At 46.1% G+C, this 20,101-nt stretch overlaps 1 protein-coding gene across 1 annotated transcript in view; it reads right to left on the bottom strand.

The window, feature by feature from the left end:
• FNDC1 (fibronectin type III domain containing 1) overlaps positions 1–19,445 on the bottom strand; it is a 126,621-nt gene extending 107,176 nt beyond the window's left edge. The window contains exon 1 of the mRNA XM_027821578.3: positions 19,070–19,445. Within this exon, the coding sequence (XP_027677379.2) occupies positions 19,070–19,166 (97 nt within the window). The 5' untranslated portion in view covers positions 19,167–19,445. The remainder of the gene's footprint in view (positions 1–19,069) is intronic.
• Positions 19,446–20,101: the final 656 nt, after the last annotated feature.

Below are 20,101 nucleotides of genomic sequence, written 5' to 3'. Positions count from 1 at the left end.
ACGTGTGACATTGGGACAGATGACTTCAAATGAAAAGGGGCAAGAAAGGAAAAAATTGGAAAGGGAAACAAGCCCCAGTATATCTTACAATTAATATCTGTTCTTGTTCTGCCACCAAACAGAAAGGAAATGTCAACCAATTATCCAGCTGAGGGTTCACAAGTTTTCTGGCATACAGAAAGGAAAGGACATTTTTGGTTAATTTTCCAAGTACAAAGGAGCGGTAGAATTGCTGACCAAGCATTCTGACCAGGATTGGATCAGTCATAGGCACAAAGGGAGCACAGGATAAAATGCCAGGAATTGCAAACAGAAAAAGCCAACCTCAAAAGAAGAAATGAAAACTAAAGCTCTCTTTCTGGGGAACTAATGGCTCAGGGGACTAGTAATGGGATATATGGATTTATATTATTGGAGATTTTTTAAGAGCAGGTTGGACAAACACCTGTCAAGGATGGTCTAGATCAGAGGTGGGCAAACTACGGCCTGCGGGACCGTCCTACCCAGCCCCTGAGCTCCTGGCCCGGGAGGCTAGCCCCCGGCCTCTCCCCTGCTGTTCCCCCTCCCCCGCAGCCACGCGGGCAGCGCTCTGGACAGCAGGGCTGCACGCTCATGCAGGGCAGCACAGCAGCGTGTCTGGCTCCGGTGCGGCTCCCAGACATGCTGCTCTGAGTGGCATGGTAAGGGGGCCGGGGCCGTGGGGTTGGATAAGGGGCAGGGGGTCCTGGGAGGCAGTCAGGGAGCAGGGAATGGTTGGATAGGGGGTGGGTTCCCGGGTGGGGGGGTGGTTAGGGGCGGGGGGGGTCCCAGGAGGGGGCGGTCAGGGGACGGGGAACAGGGGGCGGTTGGATAGGGCAGAGGTTTCGGTGGGGCAATCATGGGACGGGAAGCAGGGTGGGGGTTAGATAGAGGGCGGGGGTCCTGGGAGGGGGCAGTCAGGGGACAAGGAGAGGGGGGCGTTGGATGGGGGGAGTTCTGAGGGGGGCGGGAAGTCAGAGGGGGTGGAATAGGGGGTGGAGGCCAGGCTGTTTGGGGAGGCACAGCCTTCCCTACCAGGCCCTCCATACAGTTTCGCACTCTGTTGTCGCCCTCGGGCCAAAAAGTTTGCCCAGCCCTGGTCTAGATAATACTTAGTCCTGCCATGAGTGCAGGGGACTGGACTAGATGACCTCATGAGGTCCCTTCCAGTCCTACGATTCTCTGATTATTTGTATTACAATAACTCCTATAGGCCCCACTTAAGACTGGGGACAACATTGTGCTAGCCATTGTATAAACACAATAAATGACAGTTCCTGACCCAAGGAGTTCACAATTTAAACAGACCTTTAGGTCACCAGCTCAAATCCAGCTCAGGTTAGTAGAGAGCCAATATTCTAAGAGGACACTAAAGGAACTTGTCTTGTTTAGCCTATCAAAAGAAGGCTGAGAAGGGATATGATTGCTCTCAATAAATACACCGGGGGGTAAACCCCACGGAGGGAGAAGAGCTAGCCCCAAAGTTGCATTGATCCTTTTGGCACCATTGCAAGCTCAGCTCTAGGGTCTGCTCAGTTGCCACAGGATTTTCCACAGAAGGGGACAAGCAGGATCCAAGTTAATCTCAATTCATCCTATTGCAAAGCAACTGACAATACGTCAGGAAGTCCTGTGAAATCTCAAAACTGAGATGGCTTTTCTAAAGCTGTCACGCTTTTTCTTTAAACAAAAATAATTCAGCTGTTTTTGATGTGTTGAAGAGTAAATGGACATTGCAGAATAAAAACAGAGAGCCCCATTCTCCTCTGAGATGGTTAGCACTGCTTAGTTTCCACCCCCCAAAAGTTTCATCTTATGGAGTTTCCCTGGAGTTATCATTCCAGTAGGGTTGGAGGTCTGTACTCTGTGGAAGAAGCCCTGGGTTCCACCCTCTGAAAAGAAGGAAGCTCTAAGATCAATACAGACCTAACAGAGGCAGTGGGCATCCATGCAAAGGCTCTTGCTTCTGTACTGCTGCCTGTCCTGCCCCTCTGCTCTCTCTGGCGACTGGGCAGCATGTCTCCTTCAACAGCTATGCCCAGAACCTCCTTTGAGGCAGATGGATGGATCCATGCCATGGAGGGTGAAACCAAGCAGGTTACTACTGAGTCCTGGATTTGCTTCATTTGCTGAGTTTCCCTTTCTTCACACGGCCCCAACCTGGGTCTGCCTCCTATCGATCTGGATCACCTACCACCACAAGGTTGGGAATGGAAAGGATGAAGCAGCTATTCCCCCTTCCATTCATCTCACACGCCTACACAGATTTTGCTCCTATCCACTCACATGGCTAGTTTAGACTGCTACAAATGGTTAGATTACTGGAAACAAACGAATGTTAAAAACTGGATTTCCCCACCACAACCATCATCCCCATTTATGCTCTTTCTGGTTCAGTGCTGGTATGTTTAGTGTTCCAGCTCTGCCGGAAAATGTTTAAATAACTAAACATTCCCTTTTCACTGAACTTTTTAAAATAAGTGATCTGAAATCCATTTCTGTCCATATTAGAGTCCGTCTTAGATTCCCATCAATTATGGGTTCCCAGATCTGCTCATAAAATGTGTTTCAAAACACAAGTAAAATAATGCACGGTTCAGAGAAATCACAGAAATTCAGGGCTGGAAGGGACATCATCCAATCCAGTGGTTGGCAAACTTTTTTTCCCAACAGACCACTTGAAAATTGCCGAGGGTCTCGGCGGACCACTTAATGATCTTTCCAAATGTTGTTTGTGCTGTTAGGTAACTGTTGTAAAGCACTTTGGATAAAAGCGCTATATAAATTTTTTTTTATAATAGTTAAATTTTTTTGTTCTACAAATAAAAGCACACAACTCATATTTTAATATCAGTAGTCTTAGCTTTCTAATGCAATGGATGTGCCCACTCTCCCCTGCCGCGGCTGTCCCCGAGGTGGAGCTAGGAAGGAGGGGGGTCTCTCCCCCACCGCAGCAGCCACAGAGCTGAGGCTGGGAAGGGGGGGGGGGTCTCTCCCTCTCTTCCCCGCCGAGGCAGCCCCCGAGCTGGGGCTGGGAAGGAGGGCCATCTCTCCTCGGCAGCCGCAACCCTGGAGTTGGTGAAACTCGCCTCCTTCTCTGGCCGCCACAGCCCTGCACATCCCAAATCCCCCCCACCCCCTCTTCTCACCCCACTGCCCCCTCCCACTTACCCCCTATTCCCCCCAAGGCCACCACCTCACTTTACATGTGCGTCTTCTCCAGGGTCCAGGCACCTAATTAGTGGAGCCACGCCTGTGTGGTTCCACTAATTAGGTGGGTGGCCCATCGTTCTCTCGTGAAGCCGCTCAGGCCCGCACCCTAGAGGGAACTATCTGAGGACCACCTGAATGGAGTTTGCGGACCACAGTTTGAAAACCTCTGATCTAATCCATCCCCTCACCTGGGGCAGAATTAAGTAAACCTAGACAATCCCTGATCATTTTACTTTTGTTATGTGTACTCCTTTTATCTGTTTAAACAGCCGCTGTGGTGCCGGGGTGCTATTACATCTAGGAAGGCATTTGGAACTCTAGGAGTAGCACTTGTTGGGCCACGCCACTTTTTTGATGTTTAATATTTGGGTAGCGACTCCTGTGAGAGCAGCTGGTTTGACAGGAGTTCCAGTGCCATAGGATGATGTATTATTTGAGACATCTAGTGGCAGGAGAGATGAATTACTATCGTTTCAAATTACTTGAATGGATCAGATTAAATCTAAAACCAACAAACCTATGACCCCAATGCTGCAAAGACTTACATACTTTATGCATTGTGAATGGTCCCTCTGACTTCAAGATAAGCACATGCTTTAGTCTTTGCAGAATCAGGGCCTCAGCTAATTCAGCAGTAAGGTTGCATAGTTTTTTTAAAAAGAAATCACAGTGTCAGGAAATGCAAAAGTTAAGGTTCTGACAACAGCATATCCTATATATTTTATGCTGAACATTTTACAACATAAGCAGTGATCTATTAACCTACATATTTAACCAGAAAAAACAGAATATAAAAATCCTACATATGTGCAATGCAGCCATATTAATATTGCTGGCTGAACCATAAATTTTACATTTCCTAACTTTCTGTTATTTTAGCTGTGTAGTCTTCAGGTCTTTAAATGCAAAGCACTAAATTGTTACCTAAAGGGGGCGGAGGGAGTGATTTTTTTTTATATGTATGTACAGCACCCAGCATAAAGGAGCTGTAAACTTGCTGATGCCCCTTTGGGCTACTGCAATGTAATAAATAAATAAGAAAGTAAGTAATCATCATCATCATTTATATCAATAATAAAATAAATAAGTTAAATAAATAGTATACATAAATGACTTGTGCTTAATGATGTTACACTTAAATGGTCCGAATTAGGCTTTGAAATTCACACCTGATTGGAGTGAATGGAAAGTGGGAGGGGTGAGTTACTTATATATTGACACCCTCCAGATCTATCTATGTCACTATGATCTCTATCATCACTTCTCACTACCATTAATTTTTCCTCACAACACCTCAGCATGGCAGGGAAAATTTACTATTCCTAATATGACAGGTACAGAAATTAAGGCACAGGAGTTTGCAGGCTTGATCTGTTGAGGCTGCATATATGCTTAAGTTTGCTACCATGAGTAGTCCCCACTGATTTCATGGTTTACCAGATCATGACCTTAGTGATTTGTCCTAGGTGTAGTCAAAGGAAGAGTCAGGATATGACCTCACATTTCCTGAGGTGCATCTTAGTACATAAACTGCAAGACCATTATTCTCCTCCAATGCAAGTGAGTTGACAGCTTTGCATCAAACAGGAACAAATGTGTATTATGATGTCACAAAGAGAGAAGGCCTTATTATGTTGTGTGAACTTTCAACCACATAACTTTGTTTTGGAAAGTTTCAAATATGAGAAAACAGTGGGTTATGACAAACAGCTTAGTGAACTTAGGTATATTTGAAAAAAAGAAAAAGTAGAAGTTAAAATTATTAGGTTAAGTAAAACTCACTTTTTTTTAAAACACCAGGGGATTTAGATGCCTAACTGCCACTTTAAGTGCCAAAGTCTAAAGCTTAGATCCTCAAAACCTCACTCAACTGCAGCCTAACCCTGTAGATGCTTAAATTCCCTAGGCACTGAAATTTTCACCCGCAAAGTCCCCAAGACACGTAAATTTCTGCTAGCGGGCACGCACGCAGACACCTAAGTCCTCACACTGTCGAGTTGCTCGATGCCAAACTCTTGACTGAGTTCCAATAAAAATTGGGTTTGTTTAGTCTGGAGCAGAGAAGACTGAGAGGGGATGTGATAACAATTTTCAAGTACATAAAAGTTTGTTACAATGAGGAGGGAGAAAAATTGTTCTCGTTAACCTTGGAGGACAGGACAAGAAGCAACGGGCTTATATTGCAGCAAAGGTGGTTTAAGTTGGACATTAAGAAAATCTTCCTAATGGTCAGGGGGGGTTAAGCACTGGAATAAATTGCCTAGGGAGGTTGTAGAATCTCCATCATAGGAGATTTTTAAGAGCAGGTTAGACAAACACCTGTCAAGAATGGTCTAGATAATACTTAGTCCTGCCATCAGTGCAGGGGACTGGACTAGAGGACTTCTCAAGGTCTCTTTCAGTCCTACGACTCTATGATAGAATTCACAAACTAGGCATTCCCTCATCTATCCCAATCCAGCATTTTCAGAGGCTACCTATGAGAACAGGCTCTGCACAAAACACAGCTGCTGGAGGAGGAAGTGTCCCTCAATGACCAGTGGCTAGGACAATTCCCTGGTGTAGGGTTGCCAACTTTCTACTCACACAAAACCGAACACCCTTGCCTCGCACCCTGCCCCGCCCCTTCCCCAAGGCCCCTCCCTCCACTCACTCCATTCCCCCCGCACCCCGCTCGCTCTCCCCACCCTCACTCACTTGCTCATTTTCAATGCACTGGCTCAGGGGGTTGGATGTGAGAGTGGCTGAGAGCTCTGGATGGGGGGTGCAGGCTCCGGGGTGGGTCCAGAAATGGGGAGTTCTGGCTGGGGTGCGCTGATTGTGAGGGCTCCGGCTGGGGGTGAGGGCTCTGGTGTAGGGCCAGGAATGAGGGGTTTGGGGTGTAGGAGGGTGCTCTGGGCTGGGGGGTTTTGAGGACGGGAGGGGGACCAGGGCTGACGCAGGGGGTTGGGGTTGGGGGGGTTGCGGGCTCCAGTGGGGGGTGCAGGCTCTAGCATATGTAGGATTTTTATATTGAGAAGCTTGGGGTGCAGGAGGGTACTCCGGGCTAGGATCGAGGGGTTCAGAGGGTGGGAGGGGGATCAGGGCTGGGGGAGGGGGTTGAGGCATGGGAGGGGGTCAGGGGTGCAGGCTCCAGGCAGTGCTTACCTCAGGCAGCTCCGGGAAGCAGCAGCATGTCCCCTCTCCTGCTCTTACATGGAGATACGACCAAGGCAGCTCTGCGCGCCGCCCCCGCAGCTCCGCGCACCGCCCCCGCAGCTCCTATTGGCCGCAGTTCCCAGCCAATGGGACCTGCAAAGCAGCGCTTGGGGTGGGGAAGCATGAAGAACCCCCTGGCTGCCCCTACTTGTAGGAGCCAGAGGGGGGACATGCTGCTGCTTCCAGGAACCACGTGTAGCCACGGCAGGCAGGGAGCCTGCCTTAGCCCCGCTGCGCCACCACCCGGACTTTTAATGGCCCGGTCGGTGCTGACCGGAGCTGCCAGGATCCCTTTTCGACGGGGCATTCGGCAACCCTACCCTGGTGTAAGGGAGATCCAGTTTCCAGTCCCTGCTCTAATACTCCAGCATATCCTACAACCCAGTGGTTAGGGCATTCATATGGGAGCTAGGAGACCTGGCTTGAAGTCCTTACTCCATGTCAGGCAGAGTGGGGATTTAAACCTCTGTCCTCAGAGAGGGCTCTAACCGCTGGGCTAGAGGGCATAAGGGGAGGGGGCATGATCATCTCTATTTTTCTGGAGAAAGGGCTGACCTGGCTTAGGCGCTTACCTTTAGGAGAGGTTTCATGGCTGTGAATCCAAAGTGGAGGGAGGCATTTAACTCCCTCTGAGTGCTGGGGCTCAGGCCACACCATTCTGCCCAATGTTTCCTACTGGCTAGCTTAGGCCGCTCCCTGCTCCAGCACCCTGGCTTGTGTGGATCTCCATTCTTAGGCCACTAACTCTCCCCAAGCACTGTACAGGGAGGATGGGCACCTAACTCGGGGCTGTCGATTCTGGCAAGCAGCAGGACGCCTAACGTTAGGTGTTGCAATGCAGCACCTTTGTGGATCTCAGCACCTAAGTGCCCTTTGTGGATCTAGCCCAGGGGTTCTCAACTTGTGGCCCCAACAGCAAACAGCTGCAGCCCATGCAACACGTGAAAGCCATACAGGTAGTACATATATTGTGTGGATGCGGCCCACATAACACAAAGAGAGCTGCATATGCAGCAGACATGCCAAACCCACGAAAAAAACCCGCAGAAATTGGGCTTGGTTTTGACTTAATTGGCTTGTGAGTTGCTTGTTGGCAAGTTTTTGCTTTGTAGCTTGTTGCTTGTTTGGCTTGTAGCTTCTTGCATGTTGTAGCTTGTTGCTTCTCTCTTTTTTTTTTTTTTATCAGCTCCCAGCAAGCAGGGGCAAGTAGTGGAGAGAGTCAGGGGTGTACAGCTGGCCCACCACAGTCCCAGACTCCATGCCAGGGGGATCTAGTCACACAGAGTGTTGGGATTCTTAGGGATTGGCTTGTTTTGGCCTTGTTTTGAAATGGGATTAGCTTGATTTTTGGCTTATTGTGAAAGTCAGGGTGCTTATTTACCACATGAAAATTGGCAACTGCGATATGCAACCCAAAATAGTAAATAGGCTGAGAACCACTGATCTAGCCAAATATCTACATTGTGACCCTAAATGACTTGGTAGCATCCCTTTAAAGCCCAATTCTATCACTGACTAGTTTGGAACTAATATAAGTGCAACATCCAATTCCATAAAGGGAACTGAGATTTTTTTTCCCCACTCTATTTTGCTGAATTGCCTTTTAGGGGCATTTTATGAAAACAAGGTGGAGGAAGTTCATATAACAGGATAAATGATCAGGATGTTAAAATGCCAAATATAAAGTGGAATTAGACAATTAGACAGTAGCTTACTGTTTATGGTTACAATATGCAAGCTATTTAAAAGTTTAATGCACCAAGTTTTAAATCAACATACAGTAATTGCATATTTCTGGTGGGAATCTTTGAACATTCCTCACATTCATTTTGCCACTGAGAAAGGCGTTCTTAAAACACTATTACGGTTGACCTCCTCAAAAGCAGGGCCTCATCCAAAACCGATAGAAGCCAAATGGAAAGAGTCCCATGGACTTTGGGTCAAACCCACAGTAAGTAGCTCAATAAATTCGTTGTAGGCTTTTCTAGGGTGCTTGTCATTGTACTACCTTACTGCCTCACATACATCACTGAATTAATCCTCACCGCACCCCAGTGGGGAGGGAAATGTTACTCATTCCATTTTAAAAATGGGGGAGCTGAAACACAAAGATTGATTAGATAGTTTGTCCAATGTCACTCCAGAAGTTTGTAACAAAGCCAGAGACTGAAGCAGATCTTCTGAGTCCTAGTCCAGTGCCTTAACCACAAGTGGGCCCTTGATACTAGTCAAATATGTACATTAAATAAAAACAAAGCACATTTAAAACTCTGTTAAAGTCTCAGTCAAATGAAGCCGACATGGGGTTATTTCTGTCACAGACATTAGAACTTGCTTTATTCATGCAGTAACTTTAGAGAGAAGAGATGTCAAACAGATGATGAAACTGTGAGAAGAAGCAGATCAAAAACTCAATGAGAAGGGTCACAGCAAAAAGAGTTTAACGCTGATCATGAAAGACACAATGGCCCTGATCTTGCAAAGGGCTGAGTACCTTCTGTTAGTCCTGCGAGCTCTCTGCTTTTCGTTCCCACAGCTTCTCAGTGCCTAATCTTATGTGCTGTCTGCAAAGAATTCACTGGTAAAAAACCCACAGATATGCAACTGAAGTTGGCATCGCTTCCATATATGATGCAAGGGAACATAGAACAACCACACTGGGTGAGACCAGTGGTCCATCTAGCCCAGTGTCTAGTCTTCTAACAGTTGCCAGGGCAATGAACAGAACAGGGCAATTTCGAGTGATCCATCCCCTGTCATTCACGCCCAGCTTCTGCCAGTTGGAGGTGTAGGACACCTGGGGCATGGGGCTGTGTCACTGACCATCTTGGCCAATAGTCATTGATGGACCTACCCTCCATGAACACATACAATTCTTTTTTGAACCCAGTTAATAGTCCGGACATTCACAACATCCCTTGGAAACAAGTTCCACAGGCTGGGGTCATTGGGTGACCCCTAGTTCTTCTGTTAGTGAAGGTGTGACAGGTTGGACACCCCCCGTCTGGTGTGTCTGATATACTGGGGTCCCACTGAGCCCGCCCGTTCCACCAGCCTGGGCTTCCTCACCCTGTCCTGCTGTGCCAGGCCCTCAAGCCTTCTCTAGCACACCCACAGGTAAGGCCACACCCAGCTGCAGACACAGACTGAAATCAGCTCTGTGTGGGAGGATTCAACTCGGGAATTTACCCAGCACTCATATGCACACCTCCTTTGGGGTGTAAACCCAAAATAATATGGTCTTGCGCTGTATACAGAGATCTGTACAGCCCAAAGTCATAAAAATCGCCCCCTCCCTCAATGTGGAGGGAGATATGCATAGCTTTTTGCCTCCCTTCCCCCCCCCCCATACAAATTGAAGAAACTGGGTTTTGAAACAAAAAATAAGTTTATTAACTACAAAAAGTAAATTTTAAGTGATTATAAGGGATAGCAAATAGAACAAAGCAGATTTCTGAGCAAATAAAACAAAACACGCAAACAAAGCTTAATACACTAAAGAAACAGGTTACAAATAGTAATTTCTCACCCTAAATTTTGGATAGGCAGGTTGCAGAGTTTCTGCAGCTCAGAGTTCCATTTATTTCTCTTCACAGGCTAGACCCTTGTCTTAACCTGGACACAGCCCCTGCCTTTCCCCAGCTTAGTTTGTTTGTTTGTTTCTTCAGGTGTTTTCACCAGTCTTCCTTCTTGAGCGGGGAGGCAATGGAGAAGAGCCCTGATTGACTCACTTCCCAGCCTTAAATAGGATTTACCTAAGCTGCGAATCCTTTGTTTCCAGTGGAAAAATACTGGCAGTGTCCAAGGTGGTACTCCATAGCAGGCGACATTATCACATGACCTTGCAATGTTAAAGCAACCATGAGACAAGGTTTATTTGAAAGGTCCACAGGAAGGAACTCCAGGAAGATGAGAGATCAGCATCTTCAAAGACCCATTGTCTTTCCTAATGGCACATCCAGGCTGATTGCATACTGTCTGATGGGCGTTTCTCAGTTGTGATCACAGTTGTAATTGTTATATAGTCAATATTCCTAACTTCAGATACAGAAATGATACATGTATACAAATAGAATAATCATATTCAGTAAAACATAACCTTTCCAATGATACCTTACATGACCCATCTTCCATGAAACATCTTAGTTATGCCATATTCATATCATAACAATATTTCTATGAAGAATATGGGGTGTAGCATCACAGAAGGGGTAAATAATACTCCCTGTTCACTTTCTCCACACAATTCCTGATTGGATAGACTTCTATCACATCCCTCCTTAGTCATCTATTTTCTAAACTGAACAGTCCCAATCTTTTTAATCTCTCCGGGTGTGGAAGCTATTCCATACCTACAATCGTTTTTGTTGCCCTTCCCAGTACCTTTTCAAATTCTAATATGTATTTTTGAGATGGGTGACCAAAACTGCATGCAATATTCAAGATATGGGCGTACCAGGGATTTATATTGTGACATTATGATATTTTTGTTTTACTATCTATCCCTTTCCTAATGGTTCCTAACATAGTTAACTTTTTTGACTGCTGCTGCACATTGAGCAAATGTTTTCAGGGAAATATTCACAATGACTCCAAGATCTCTTTCTTGAGTGGTAACAGCTAATCTAGTCGCCATCATTCTGTATGTATAGCTGGGATTATGTTTTCTAATGTGCATTACTTTGCACTTATCAACATTGAATTTCATCTGGCATTTGCTTGCCCAGTGACCCAGTTTTGTGAGATCCCTTTATAATTCCACCCCCCTGCCCCAGCACAACCTACTCCTGTCATTCCTATATATTTTGTACCCTGGTATTACTGTGGCCCATTGATTATCATCATTCCACCAAGCTTCTGCAATGCCTATTATAGCAATAGCCTCATAATGCCAGCACTCTAGTTCGCCCATGTTGATCTTTAGACTTCTAGCACTTGTATACAATTTTGTCCATATTCATTTGCTTGCCTTTACAGGTAATATTTAAATGGGACTCTCTTACATTTGACCGTTCTTCCCTAGGTCCTCCTACCTGTACTTTACCAACTTCTTTCTTACCCTCCTTACTAGGATGTAGAGTTCCTTCTTTAATAAATTCATCCCTAAGGGATATCTCCACCTGAACTGAACCATGTGTTCCTCCACACCTGTCTCCTTTCCCACAGCCCTTAGTTTAAAGAATCCTCTACAATCTTTTTAATTTTACATGCCAGCAGTCTGGTTCTGTTTTGGTTTAGGTGGAACCCATCCTTCCTGTACAGGCTCCCCCTTTCCCCAAAAGTTCCCCAGTTCCTAATAAATCTAAAACCCTTCTCCCTACACCACTGTCTCATCCACGCATTGGGACCCTGCCGTTCTGCCTCTCTGACTGGCCCTGCGCATGGAACTGGAAGCATTTCAGAGAATGCCATCATGGAGGTCCTGGACTTTAATCGCTTACCTAACAGCCTAAACTTAGCCTCCAGGACCTCTTTCCTACCTTTCCCTATGTCATTGGTACCTTCATATACCACTACCACCAGCTCCTCCCCAGCACTGCACATAAATCTATCTGGATGTCTTGTGAGATCCACACCCGTCACACCCGGCAGGCAGTTCACCATGTGGTTCTCCCGGTCATCACAAACCCAGCAATCTCCATTTCTAAAAATCAAATCCACCATTACTATTCCCTTTCTCTGCCTATTAACGAGGGTTCCCCCCTCAGAAAGATATCCTCTATGTGAGAGGATATCATTAGATCATACGGAAGGAGGATCCCAGTTATGGGATTGTTTCCCTCTGCTCTTTTTCGCTATGTAAGGGTATGTCTACACTACCCGCCGGATCGACAGGCAGCAATTGATCCAACGGGGATCGATTTATCGCATCCAGTCTCGACGTGATAAATTGACCCCCGAGTGCTCTCCTGTCGACTCCTGTACTCCACCGTCATGAGAGGCGCAGGCAGAGACAACAGGGGAGCAGCAGCAGTCGACTCATCGCAGTCTAAGTACGTCGACTTCAGCTACGTTATTCATGTAGCTGAAGTTGCATAATTTAGATCGATCCCCCTCCACCCCCAGTGTAGACTAGGGCTTAAACGCAGTGGTTCTCAAACTAGGGCCGCTGCTTGTTTAGGGAAAGCCTCTGGTGGGCCAGGATGGTTTGTTTACCTGCTGCGTCAGCAGGCTCAGCCGATTACGGCTCCCACTGGCCGCGGTTCGCTGCTCCAGGCCAATGGGGGCTGCGGGAAGCGGCGCGGGCCAAGGGATGTGCTGGCCACCCTTCCTGCAGCCCCTGTTGGCCTGGAGCGGCAAACCACGGCCAGTGGGAGCCACAATCGGCTGAACCTGCAGAGGCAACAGGTAAACAAACCGGCCCGGCCCCCCAGGGGCTTTCCCTGAACAAGCGGCGGCCCTAAATGTTCTTGGTATGTCTAATTATACTTTTACCCTTGACTTGCCAGAGTTTATGCTCCTTTCTATTTTCCTGATTAGGAATTGACTTCCAATTTTTGCCTCTAACTGCCTCTTTTACTTTGCCATTTAGCCATGGTGGCTCTTTTTTGTTGTGATTGTTTTTTGAATTGGGGTATATATTTAGTTTGAACCTCTACTATAGTATTTTTAAACAGTATTATGGTATTTTTAAACAGTTTGAGAACCACTGGCTTAGAGTACAGTGCACCTGCTCAGGCAGAGCCAGTTTTTAATAGGGCTGTTTGTGGAGCAAGATACTAATTAGTATGAGTGTCAGAACCTGGCTGGTTTAAACTGGTCAGCTGGGGGTCATTTCAGAAAAAAAGAGTTGGGGCAGGGATCCTCTGCACATATCACTGACCTGTTGAAAGGGGGAAATGGGATGGTATTTTGTTTCAGTGTAACTAACACTATCTTGAGGGCCAGGGAAGGGTGATTTTATTGCTCATGAGTGTACCACATCAACAGCCATGGCAAATGAGGTTCTCTATTTCCACACACAACAGATACTGCAATGGTATCTGAGACTACAAGTCCCTCTCCGCGGCCTCACTGATGTGCCTGAACCCTTTCCAGGGGCAAGGAGTAGGAACTACATCTAGATATTTAAGGTATTATTTTAGTTTATATGCCAATTCAGGCCTTTGTCAACACAACAAAGAAGTAGGGAGTCAATTAATACCCACGAAAGTGGCGATATGGCAATGACAAATCAGGCTCTCTGTGCCCCAAGTAGAGAACTTCCAGTAACAAAGGAAAGGGTTATCTCATGCATACCAATATAATATGCTTCATGATCACTGTATTTCTATGTTGGTTTCATGCTTTAAACCCTGGCATTAGGTAAATTATTAACATTTGGGAGAAGGCATATGCTTCTCTTATTTATCTGTACCTTTCCCATACCTGAAGAAGAGCTCTGTGTAAGCACTAAAGTTTGTCTCGTTCACCAACAGAAATTGGTCCAATAAAAAAAATCTCACCCACCTTATCACTCTGTCTCAATCTTATTTATATGTACACTATAAACTCCTACTTTGCTTTGGTTTTCTGGGTGTCAATTAATAGAATTATTTGTGTTTAAAATCTATGGCCCTGAGCCTGCAAAAACTTACAACCTAGTGTAGTGCCTACTACCATGAGTACTCTCACTGAAGTCAACAGGACTCCTCTCAGGAACATTACACTCAATTAGTATTTGCAGGGTTGGCCTCTTAACATATCTATCAGCTGTTGCAAGGATAAGAACCACTGACCCCTCCAAGAAACCTTTGAAAAACAGCCTATTTAATTCCAGAAGAACACAAGACCCAAAAAGGGCTGTAGGACTTTAGGAGCAAGGATTATTTTGGGATGATCAAAAGACGTGAAGATTGAGTAATAGTAAAACAGCTGTATGGAATGACAAAATATGAACAAGCTCCACAATCCTCAAAGGGTAATAAACCTTGTTTTATGAAGAGCTGGGCTTTGATGATCAAGTTTCAAGCTGAAAAGGAGTGATTTAAAATATAGACTTCTCCAAACTACATTCTAACGTATACTTGGTTTTAGATGGAATTTCCTCAGGGCTCTTTTTCCCCACTGCTCAGTGTCGGGAGAAGGTTAGACTGATTTCCTTACATGGTTAAAGTTTAATTCTTGGCTCTGTAATAATTAAATGACATTTTTTTAAAGAAAAGCAATCTATTTATATAATAATTCTTATGTGCCATATATTTTTGTTTGGGGAAATTCACTATTACTTGGGGATACTGATCTAACTCCTCAAAGATATTTAGGATCCGGGCCATTTTCATTAAAATATAGGCCAACATTTTCAAATTTAGGCATCTAAATCCATGTTGAGCCACATAAATAGCAGTGGCCTAATTTCCGAGGTTGGCGAGAACATGTAGCTTACCTTGATTCATTTGGCTACTGAAAATCAGGCCACTTTTACTTAGGTGCATAAATATGAATTTTGGGGCCTAATTTAAGCCCCTAAATTTGAAAATATTGGCCACAATTTTTATTTGTGAAGAGTTTATCTGCTTCTGCTACTTAATCTTCACTTGATGTCATAATCCCCTATAGCTGACATTATTATTATTCCCACAGCAATCAAGTTATGATGTCCCAAACAGAGTTTCATGGCTTCAAGTGTATAATGAACAGCATTAGTGAGTGCTCTCCAGCATTAGTGACTGCTCTCCTAAAATCAGAGATTGTGACTTCCTGCAGATTTTCTAGCAATAAAGATCCCAGTTCAGCAAGGTACTTGATCATATGGCTAACTTTAAGAAACTGAGTAGTCTCATTGACTTCAATGGGACCACTCACACGCTTAAGTAACTTGCTGAATTGGGGTCAGAGAAATGAGAAGTGAAATACAAAATATAACATATTGTAGGAGGGATTAGTCTGATCTACAGGGTTTCCAATCCTGTGATTCTATTGCAAATCTCTCTATATTTCATGGTTTTTCTTAAAGCCCCAGTTCCTGGAGTCAAGTGATTGCAGGAAAATCCCAGATTTCAATTATTTTAAAAAAGTAAATCTAGGGACTACCTGGTTGCAGAGAACAGCTTGAAAACATGAACACTAAGGCTCAAAAATCAGAAGATAAATCAAAATCAAAAGGTAAACCAACATTTGTTATTTTAAAAATTTTATTATTTCTAAGCCAATCATAATTTTGGGGACCTGAGTCATGATTTTTGGACACTTGGGGTTGTCAGCACTGGATAGAGAAATGGGTTTCGAGCCAGTGTCACTGAATATTTAACTACTGTGCAGCAAACACATGATTACTACAGTTTTCAAAATTAATTTAATATAAGAGAATTAAACTGGATTCTTCATAAGGTAGGGGCTTAACATCTACATCTCACTTCCAGTGGAGGACCAGTCCATCATCTCTTAACCTGTGCAAGTGAAGTCAAAATGTTATTCAGTAACTGCAGAAGTGTCTAGGATATAGCCAAAATTTGGATTATGAACATAGGGGCAAGCATCAAACTTGTGGCTCTAATAAGCAGAGAAAAATAAATGAACCCATCTTCAAAATTGTGTTGGTATATTCAGTGTTTGAATTCCTCGCACCTCCAGAGTTAATACTTCTCTCCAAAAATTACTGCTTATTTAGGACAGAGAAGCTTAAAAAAAAAAAAGAGCTCCCTTGTGAATAAAGAAAGCAATCATAGTCCAAAATTAATAAAGCTAACCTCAGACTACATTGGGAAGCCCTAAATCTCCCATCTAGCAGCTACTCATCATTACTACTGCTTTCCACTATTGTAAAAACTCTGTAGGTTCCTTCATGGGGAGGGAAAGCACAGTAGCTACCACTGTACAATGCGAAAGTTTACAAGATGTGTCATGCTGCTGTATTGCTGTTAGTGCCCTCTAAAGGCTATCAGAGAAAAAGAACAGCAGTTCATTCCCTCATGCAGTGCTGGTGAGAGGAGTGCAGGAGTGAGTGAGCTTCCTGATATGAAGTCATAACAAATATCTAAGCTGTTCATAGGGGAGAAATTAATAACTAACACACCTAATGTGCTATTGAGATCTAGGAAGTAGATTTAAGTGTCAGATGTGCCATTATGAGAAGTCACATATGAAACAAATATTAAATGAGGTCATGGTCTGTGCACTGGCCATGACCTGTCTAATTAGAAACAAAGTCCATTGGCAGACACAGGTGCAAAAGGGGAACAAAGTAATGACCAATCCAGGGCAATGGGGACAAGCTGAAGTGCAAGTCGTAAGTGGATCCTGACATTTAAGAAAAAGAAAAGCACGATGGTTTCCCATGCAGTGTTCAGAGAATCACAGCACTTTCATTCTGTACAATATTTGTGAAAGAGGACCACAACCGAATGAAAATAATTCGGATTTACCAAACAGAGGCCCAACCATGCCGTCCCTATTCGGGCAAATACTCCTGTCTGAGTAGAGACTGCAGGAGCAGGCTGCAGGTGCCTGATTTTTACTTACCCCCAAATTAGAGCATGATTACACTACAGGGTCAGACTCCTGGGCCCTGTTCTGGAGGTGCCAAAGAACGGCTGGCCTACTGAGGATTTCCCCGGAATAGGGAGAATCTCTGGGTGGCATGGAGCGGAGATAGGGGCTGGGGAAAAGGTCCCTGTGGGGCCGAGGAACTGGAGCATAGCACAAGCATTGCTTTGCTCCAGTGATCTCAGGCTCAGAACAGTCCATTGGCGCCACAGGCAGCTGCACACAACTTAGAGCAGTTCTGAAACTGCTGTAAAGTAGGCTAAACCCACCCCCAGCTCTCCCTGGACCGAGGAGCTGCAAACATGGCACCAAGCCACCTTTCCCACCCCAGTCTTCCAGTCCTGTCCCAAGCACAGCTCAGCCAGACCACACTGACTTCGGCTGAGCTTTCATCTCTTTACACTGATGAAAGTGAGAGAAAAATGAGGCCCTGTGTTCAAGAATGGGCTGTGCCGAAAGTCAACTCCCTTTGGGACAGGTAAGAGTACTCTTAAAATCACTGCAGAGTATGATGGATAAGTTAGCATCCAATAACTACAGTAATAAAAACTACCAGGCATCGATATTAAGTGCAATAGGAGGGAAAGAGTTCTAACGTAGGGTATTAATTTTGATTATGAATGTCCTTTCAGCCGGAGCACTTAATTGCCTTGGCGGTCTCTGCCACCAGCTGAATGCAGCTCCATCACGGTTATCTTCACAACCTAATGAGGGGTTCTGCTGCTGGAGATAGTAACTGTTTTCCAGGGAACAGATTAAACAAATCATCAGTCCCATGACAGCTTCTATGGGACATGGAGATAAAACATTTTTCAGATAATTTGATTTATTTCCCCAGATATATTTGTGCTAGTTTGGCCCTCTCTGATCTGGCCATCGTTTCAACTGTAAATTCTGTGTTAATGTGGTGGAGATAAGCCATGGTTTGAGGCTCCAAAGAACGATCCAGCTAAAACATTCCACAGATCTGGAGTGATTTATAGTGTGTAAGGCGACTGGGAAGAGGGGTGGGTAACACTGGGAAATGTGACAGAGCTCACTCCGCCACAGCAAACAAACGTGATTCCAGAGGAACATGGAGAGGACAGTGGAAGGAAGAAAATAACAGAGAGCTACAGGTGTTTTAGTCATAAAGACAGGGTGCTTCTGCAGTCGAAACAAATGTCCTTTCACAGAATCAAAAAACAAACAAACAAACAAACAGATCAAAGTTGCTTCTGAGCAGTAGGAGACTGAAATACATTAGAAAGGTTCATATCCTTGCCACATTTATAATGTCGCACACATGATTTAAGGCCTTTGTAAAAGTTAACTTGTGACATTCTTTGCTCACTTCCAAGATGCATTGTTTTAAAAAACCACAACCAACTACTTGATCTTGCAGTTAACAGGGAGATCCCGGAAAAAATAAATCCCCAAGTAAGTAGGGCTTTCTGACTTTTTTCTAATACCTTGTCATTTTAATTATACCCAGGGCACAATCAACACACTAAATATCGTTGTCAAATATGTGCCCCCGGGCGAGACTGCCTGCAAAACTGCCTCCACTTAGCTGGAAACAACTAGCACGGACACATACTGCTGCCACGACTTCCCCTCCCGCAAACCGAAGCCACCCCTAAAACACACACGGGCTTCGGAGGGTGAGAACGTCGGGAGGGGAGGCAATCAGCCGTTTACACACCACGGCAAATGTTGATCACGGAAAGTACGCGGGGTTCCCACTGGCACGGCGAGGAGGAGGAGGATGAAGAGCTGACCTCTCAAGGACCTGAGCGGGGAGTACATTTTCCCGGTTTCCAAGGCACAGCTGAGCTGTAGGGTTGCCCCCCCCCCCCCCCCCGATTTAAAGTGGGTTGGATGAAGTTATTTTGCTTTGGGAGTGAGGGGTTTTGCCGCGTGGGTCTCCGCCTCCCACCCCTCCGACCTGCCCCATCCCCACTGATCGGGACAGCGCCTGATCTCCCTCACCCCGGGGTAGTGGCTGGGGCCCCGGCTGTGTTCATTTCACCGGTGCAATCCACTTCAGTAATGCACCTGTGCTCCGTGCAGCCCAGCGCCTCCTCTTCGCCCTGCCTGCCCACAAGGCTGCCGGGGGGGAGACGCGCAAGGCAGCGGCATACTCCCTGCCCCCGATCAACCGCACCGCGCCGGGAGCCGGGGAGGGAGACCGTACCTGGGGCCGCGGGGGAGCCGGAGTGCAGCAGCGCAGCAGCGAGGAGCAAAAGCGCTGCCCAGGACAGCCGCAGCGGAGCCCGGGCGGCAGCAGCCATGGAGCCGGTGTGCGCCGAAGTCAGCCCCGGCGGGGCGCGGGCCACGGGGTCTGGCGGAGCGGCAGAGGCGCTAGGACAATCCCGCAGCTCCCCGCTCAGCCCCGCTGCCTCTGCCTTCGAGCCTCGCCACTTCCCTTCATCTCGACCGGAGCCGCGGCAGCCGCTCCGCTTCCCCAGCGCCTTCCCTCTGTCTCCTCCTCCTGGCGCCCCGGGAGATTGCAACGGGAGGCTGGGGGAGGGAAGGAGCCTGCAACCTGCTTTGATTTTTTTCCTCCCCCGCGCCACCCACTGATTTATTGGCAAAGCGGGAAGGCAGAAAAATCTTCCCTCCGCCCCAAACACTGTCTGTCCCCTGCGTTGTGGCTTCAATGTTCAGGCACTTCCACACCAAGGAATTTATTTCCCCTCCTCCTCCTCCTCCCTGCTATTTCTCTGGGGGTTGCCCTGTCATTAGTTAAATCTATTGGGAGTCCAGAGACACAAGCTCCATCTCCCTTCTCATCGCTGAGACTTGAGGCTCTCCAGTCACCCGCTATCGCCCTCCGGAACTCCCCACACCAGTCCTTGCTGACAGTCTCCAGCTCTTCTGAACCCTCCAGAGAATTCCTGCCTCCCCCACCGACCTGTGACTTGCCCCCTCTATGGATGATGTGACTGGTTGCCACTTGCCACCAGCAACAACAACGAAAAGGCAGTTTAAGAAGCAGACTCCACCGAATTTAGGGCAGTCTAAAAATATCCTAAAATTACTATTCCTTAATCGTTTTTACAGATCACCTTTCAGATGAAGTAACTACAGTTGTACAGTTATCTTGAGGAGGGCAGAACCAGTTTCATGGCTTTATAATCCTCTCCATGGCCCCGATTCTGTGAAGACTTACCTATGCTAAGTTTTACACTCTGGGAGTAGTCCCAATGATAGTCCCTGGAGGTAC

Source organism: Chelonia mydas, chromosome 3 (genome assembly GCF_015237465.2).
Source record: "Chelonia mydas isolate rCheMyd1 chromosome 3, rCheMyd1.pri.v2, whole genome shotgun sequence".
Lineage (NCBI taxonomy): Eukaryota > Metazoa > Chordata > Testudines > Cheloniidae > Chelonia > Chelonia mydas.
Note: the sequence above shows the minus strand (reverse complement) of the source record. Positions and strands in the feature narration are given on the sequence as shown.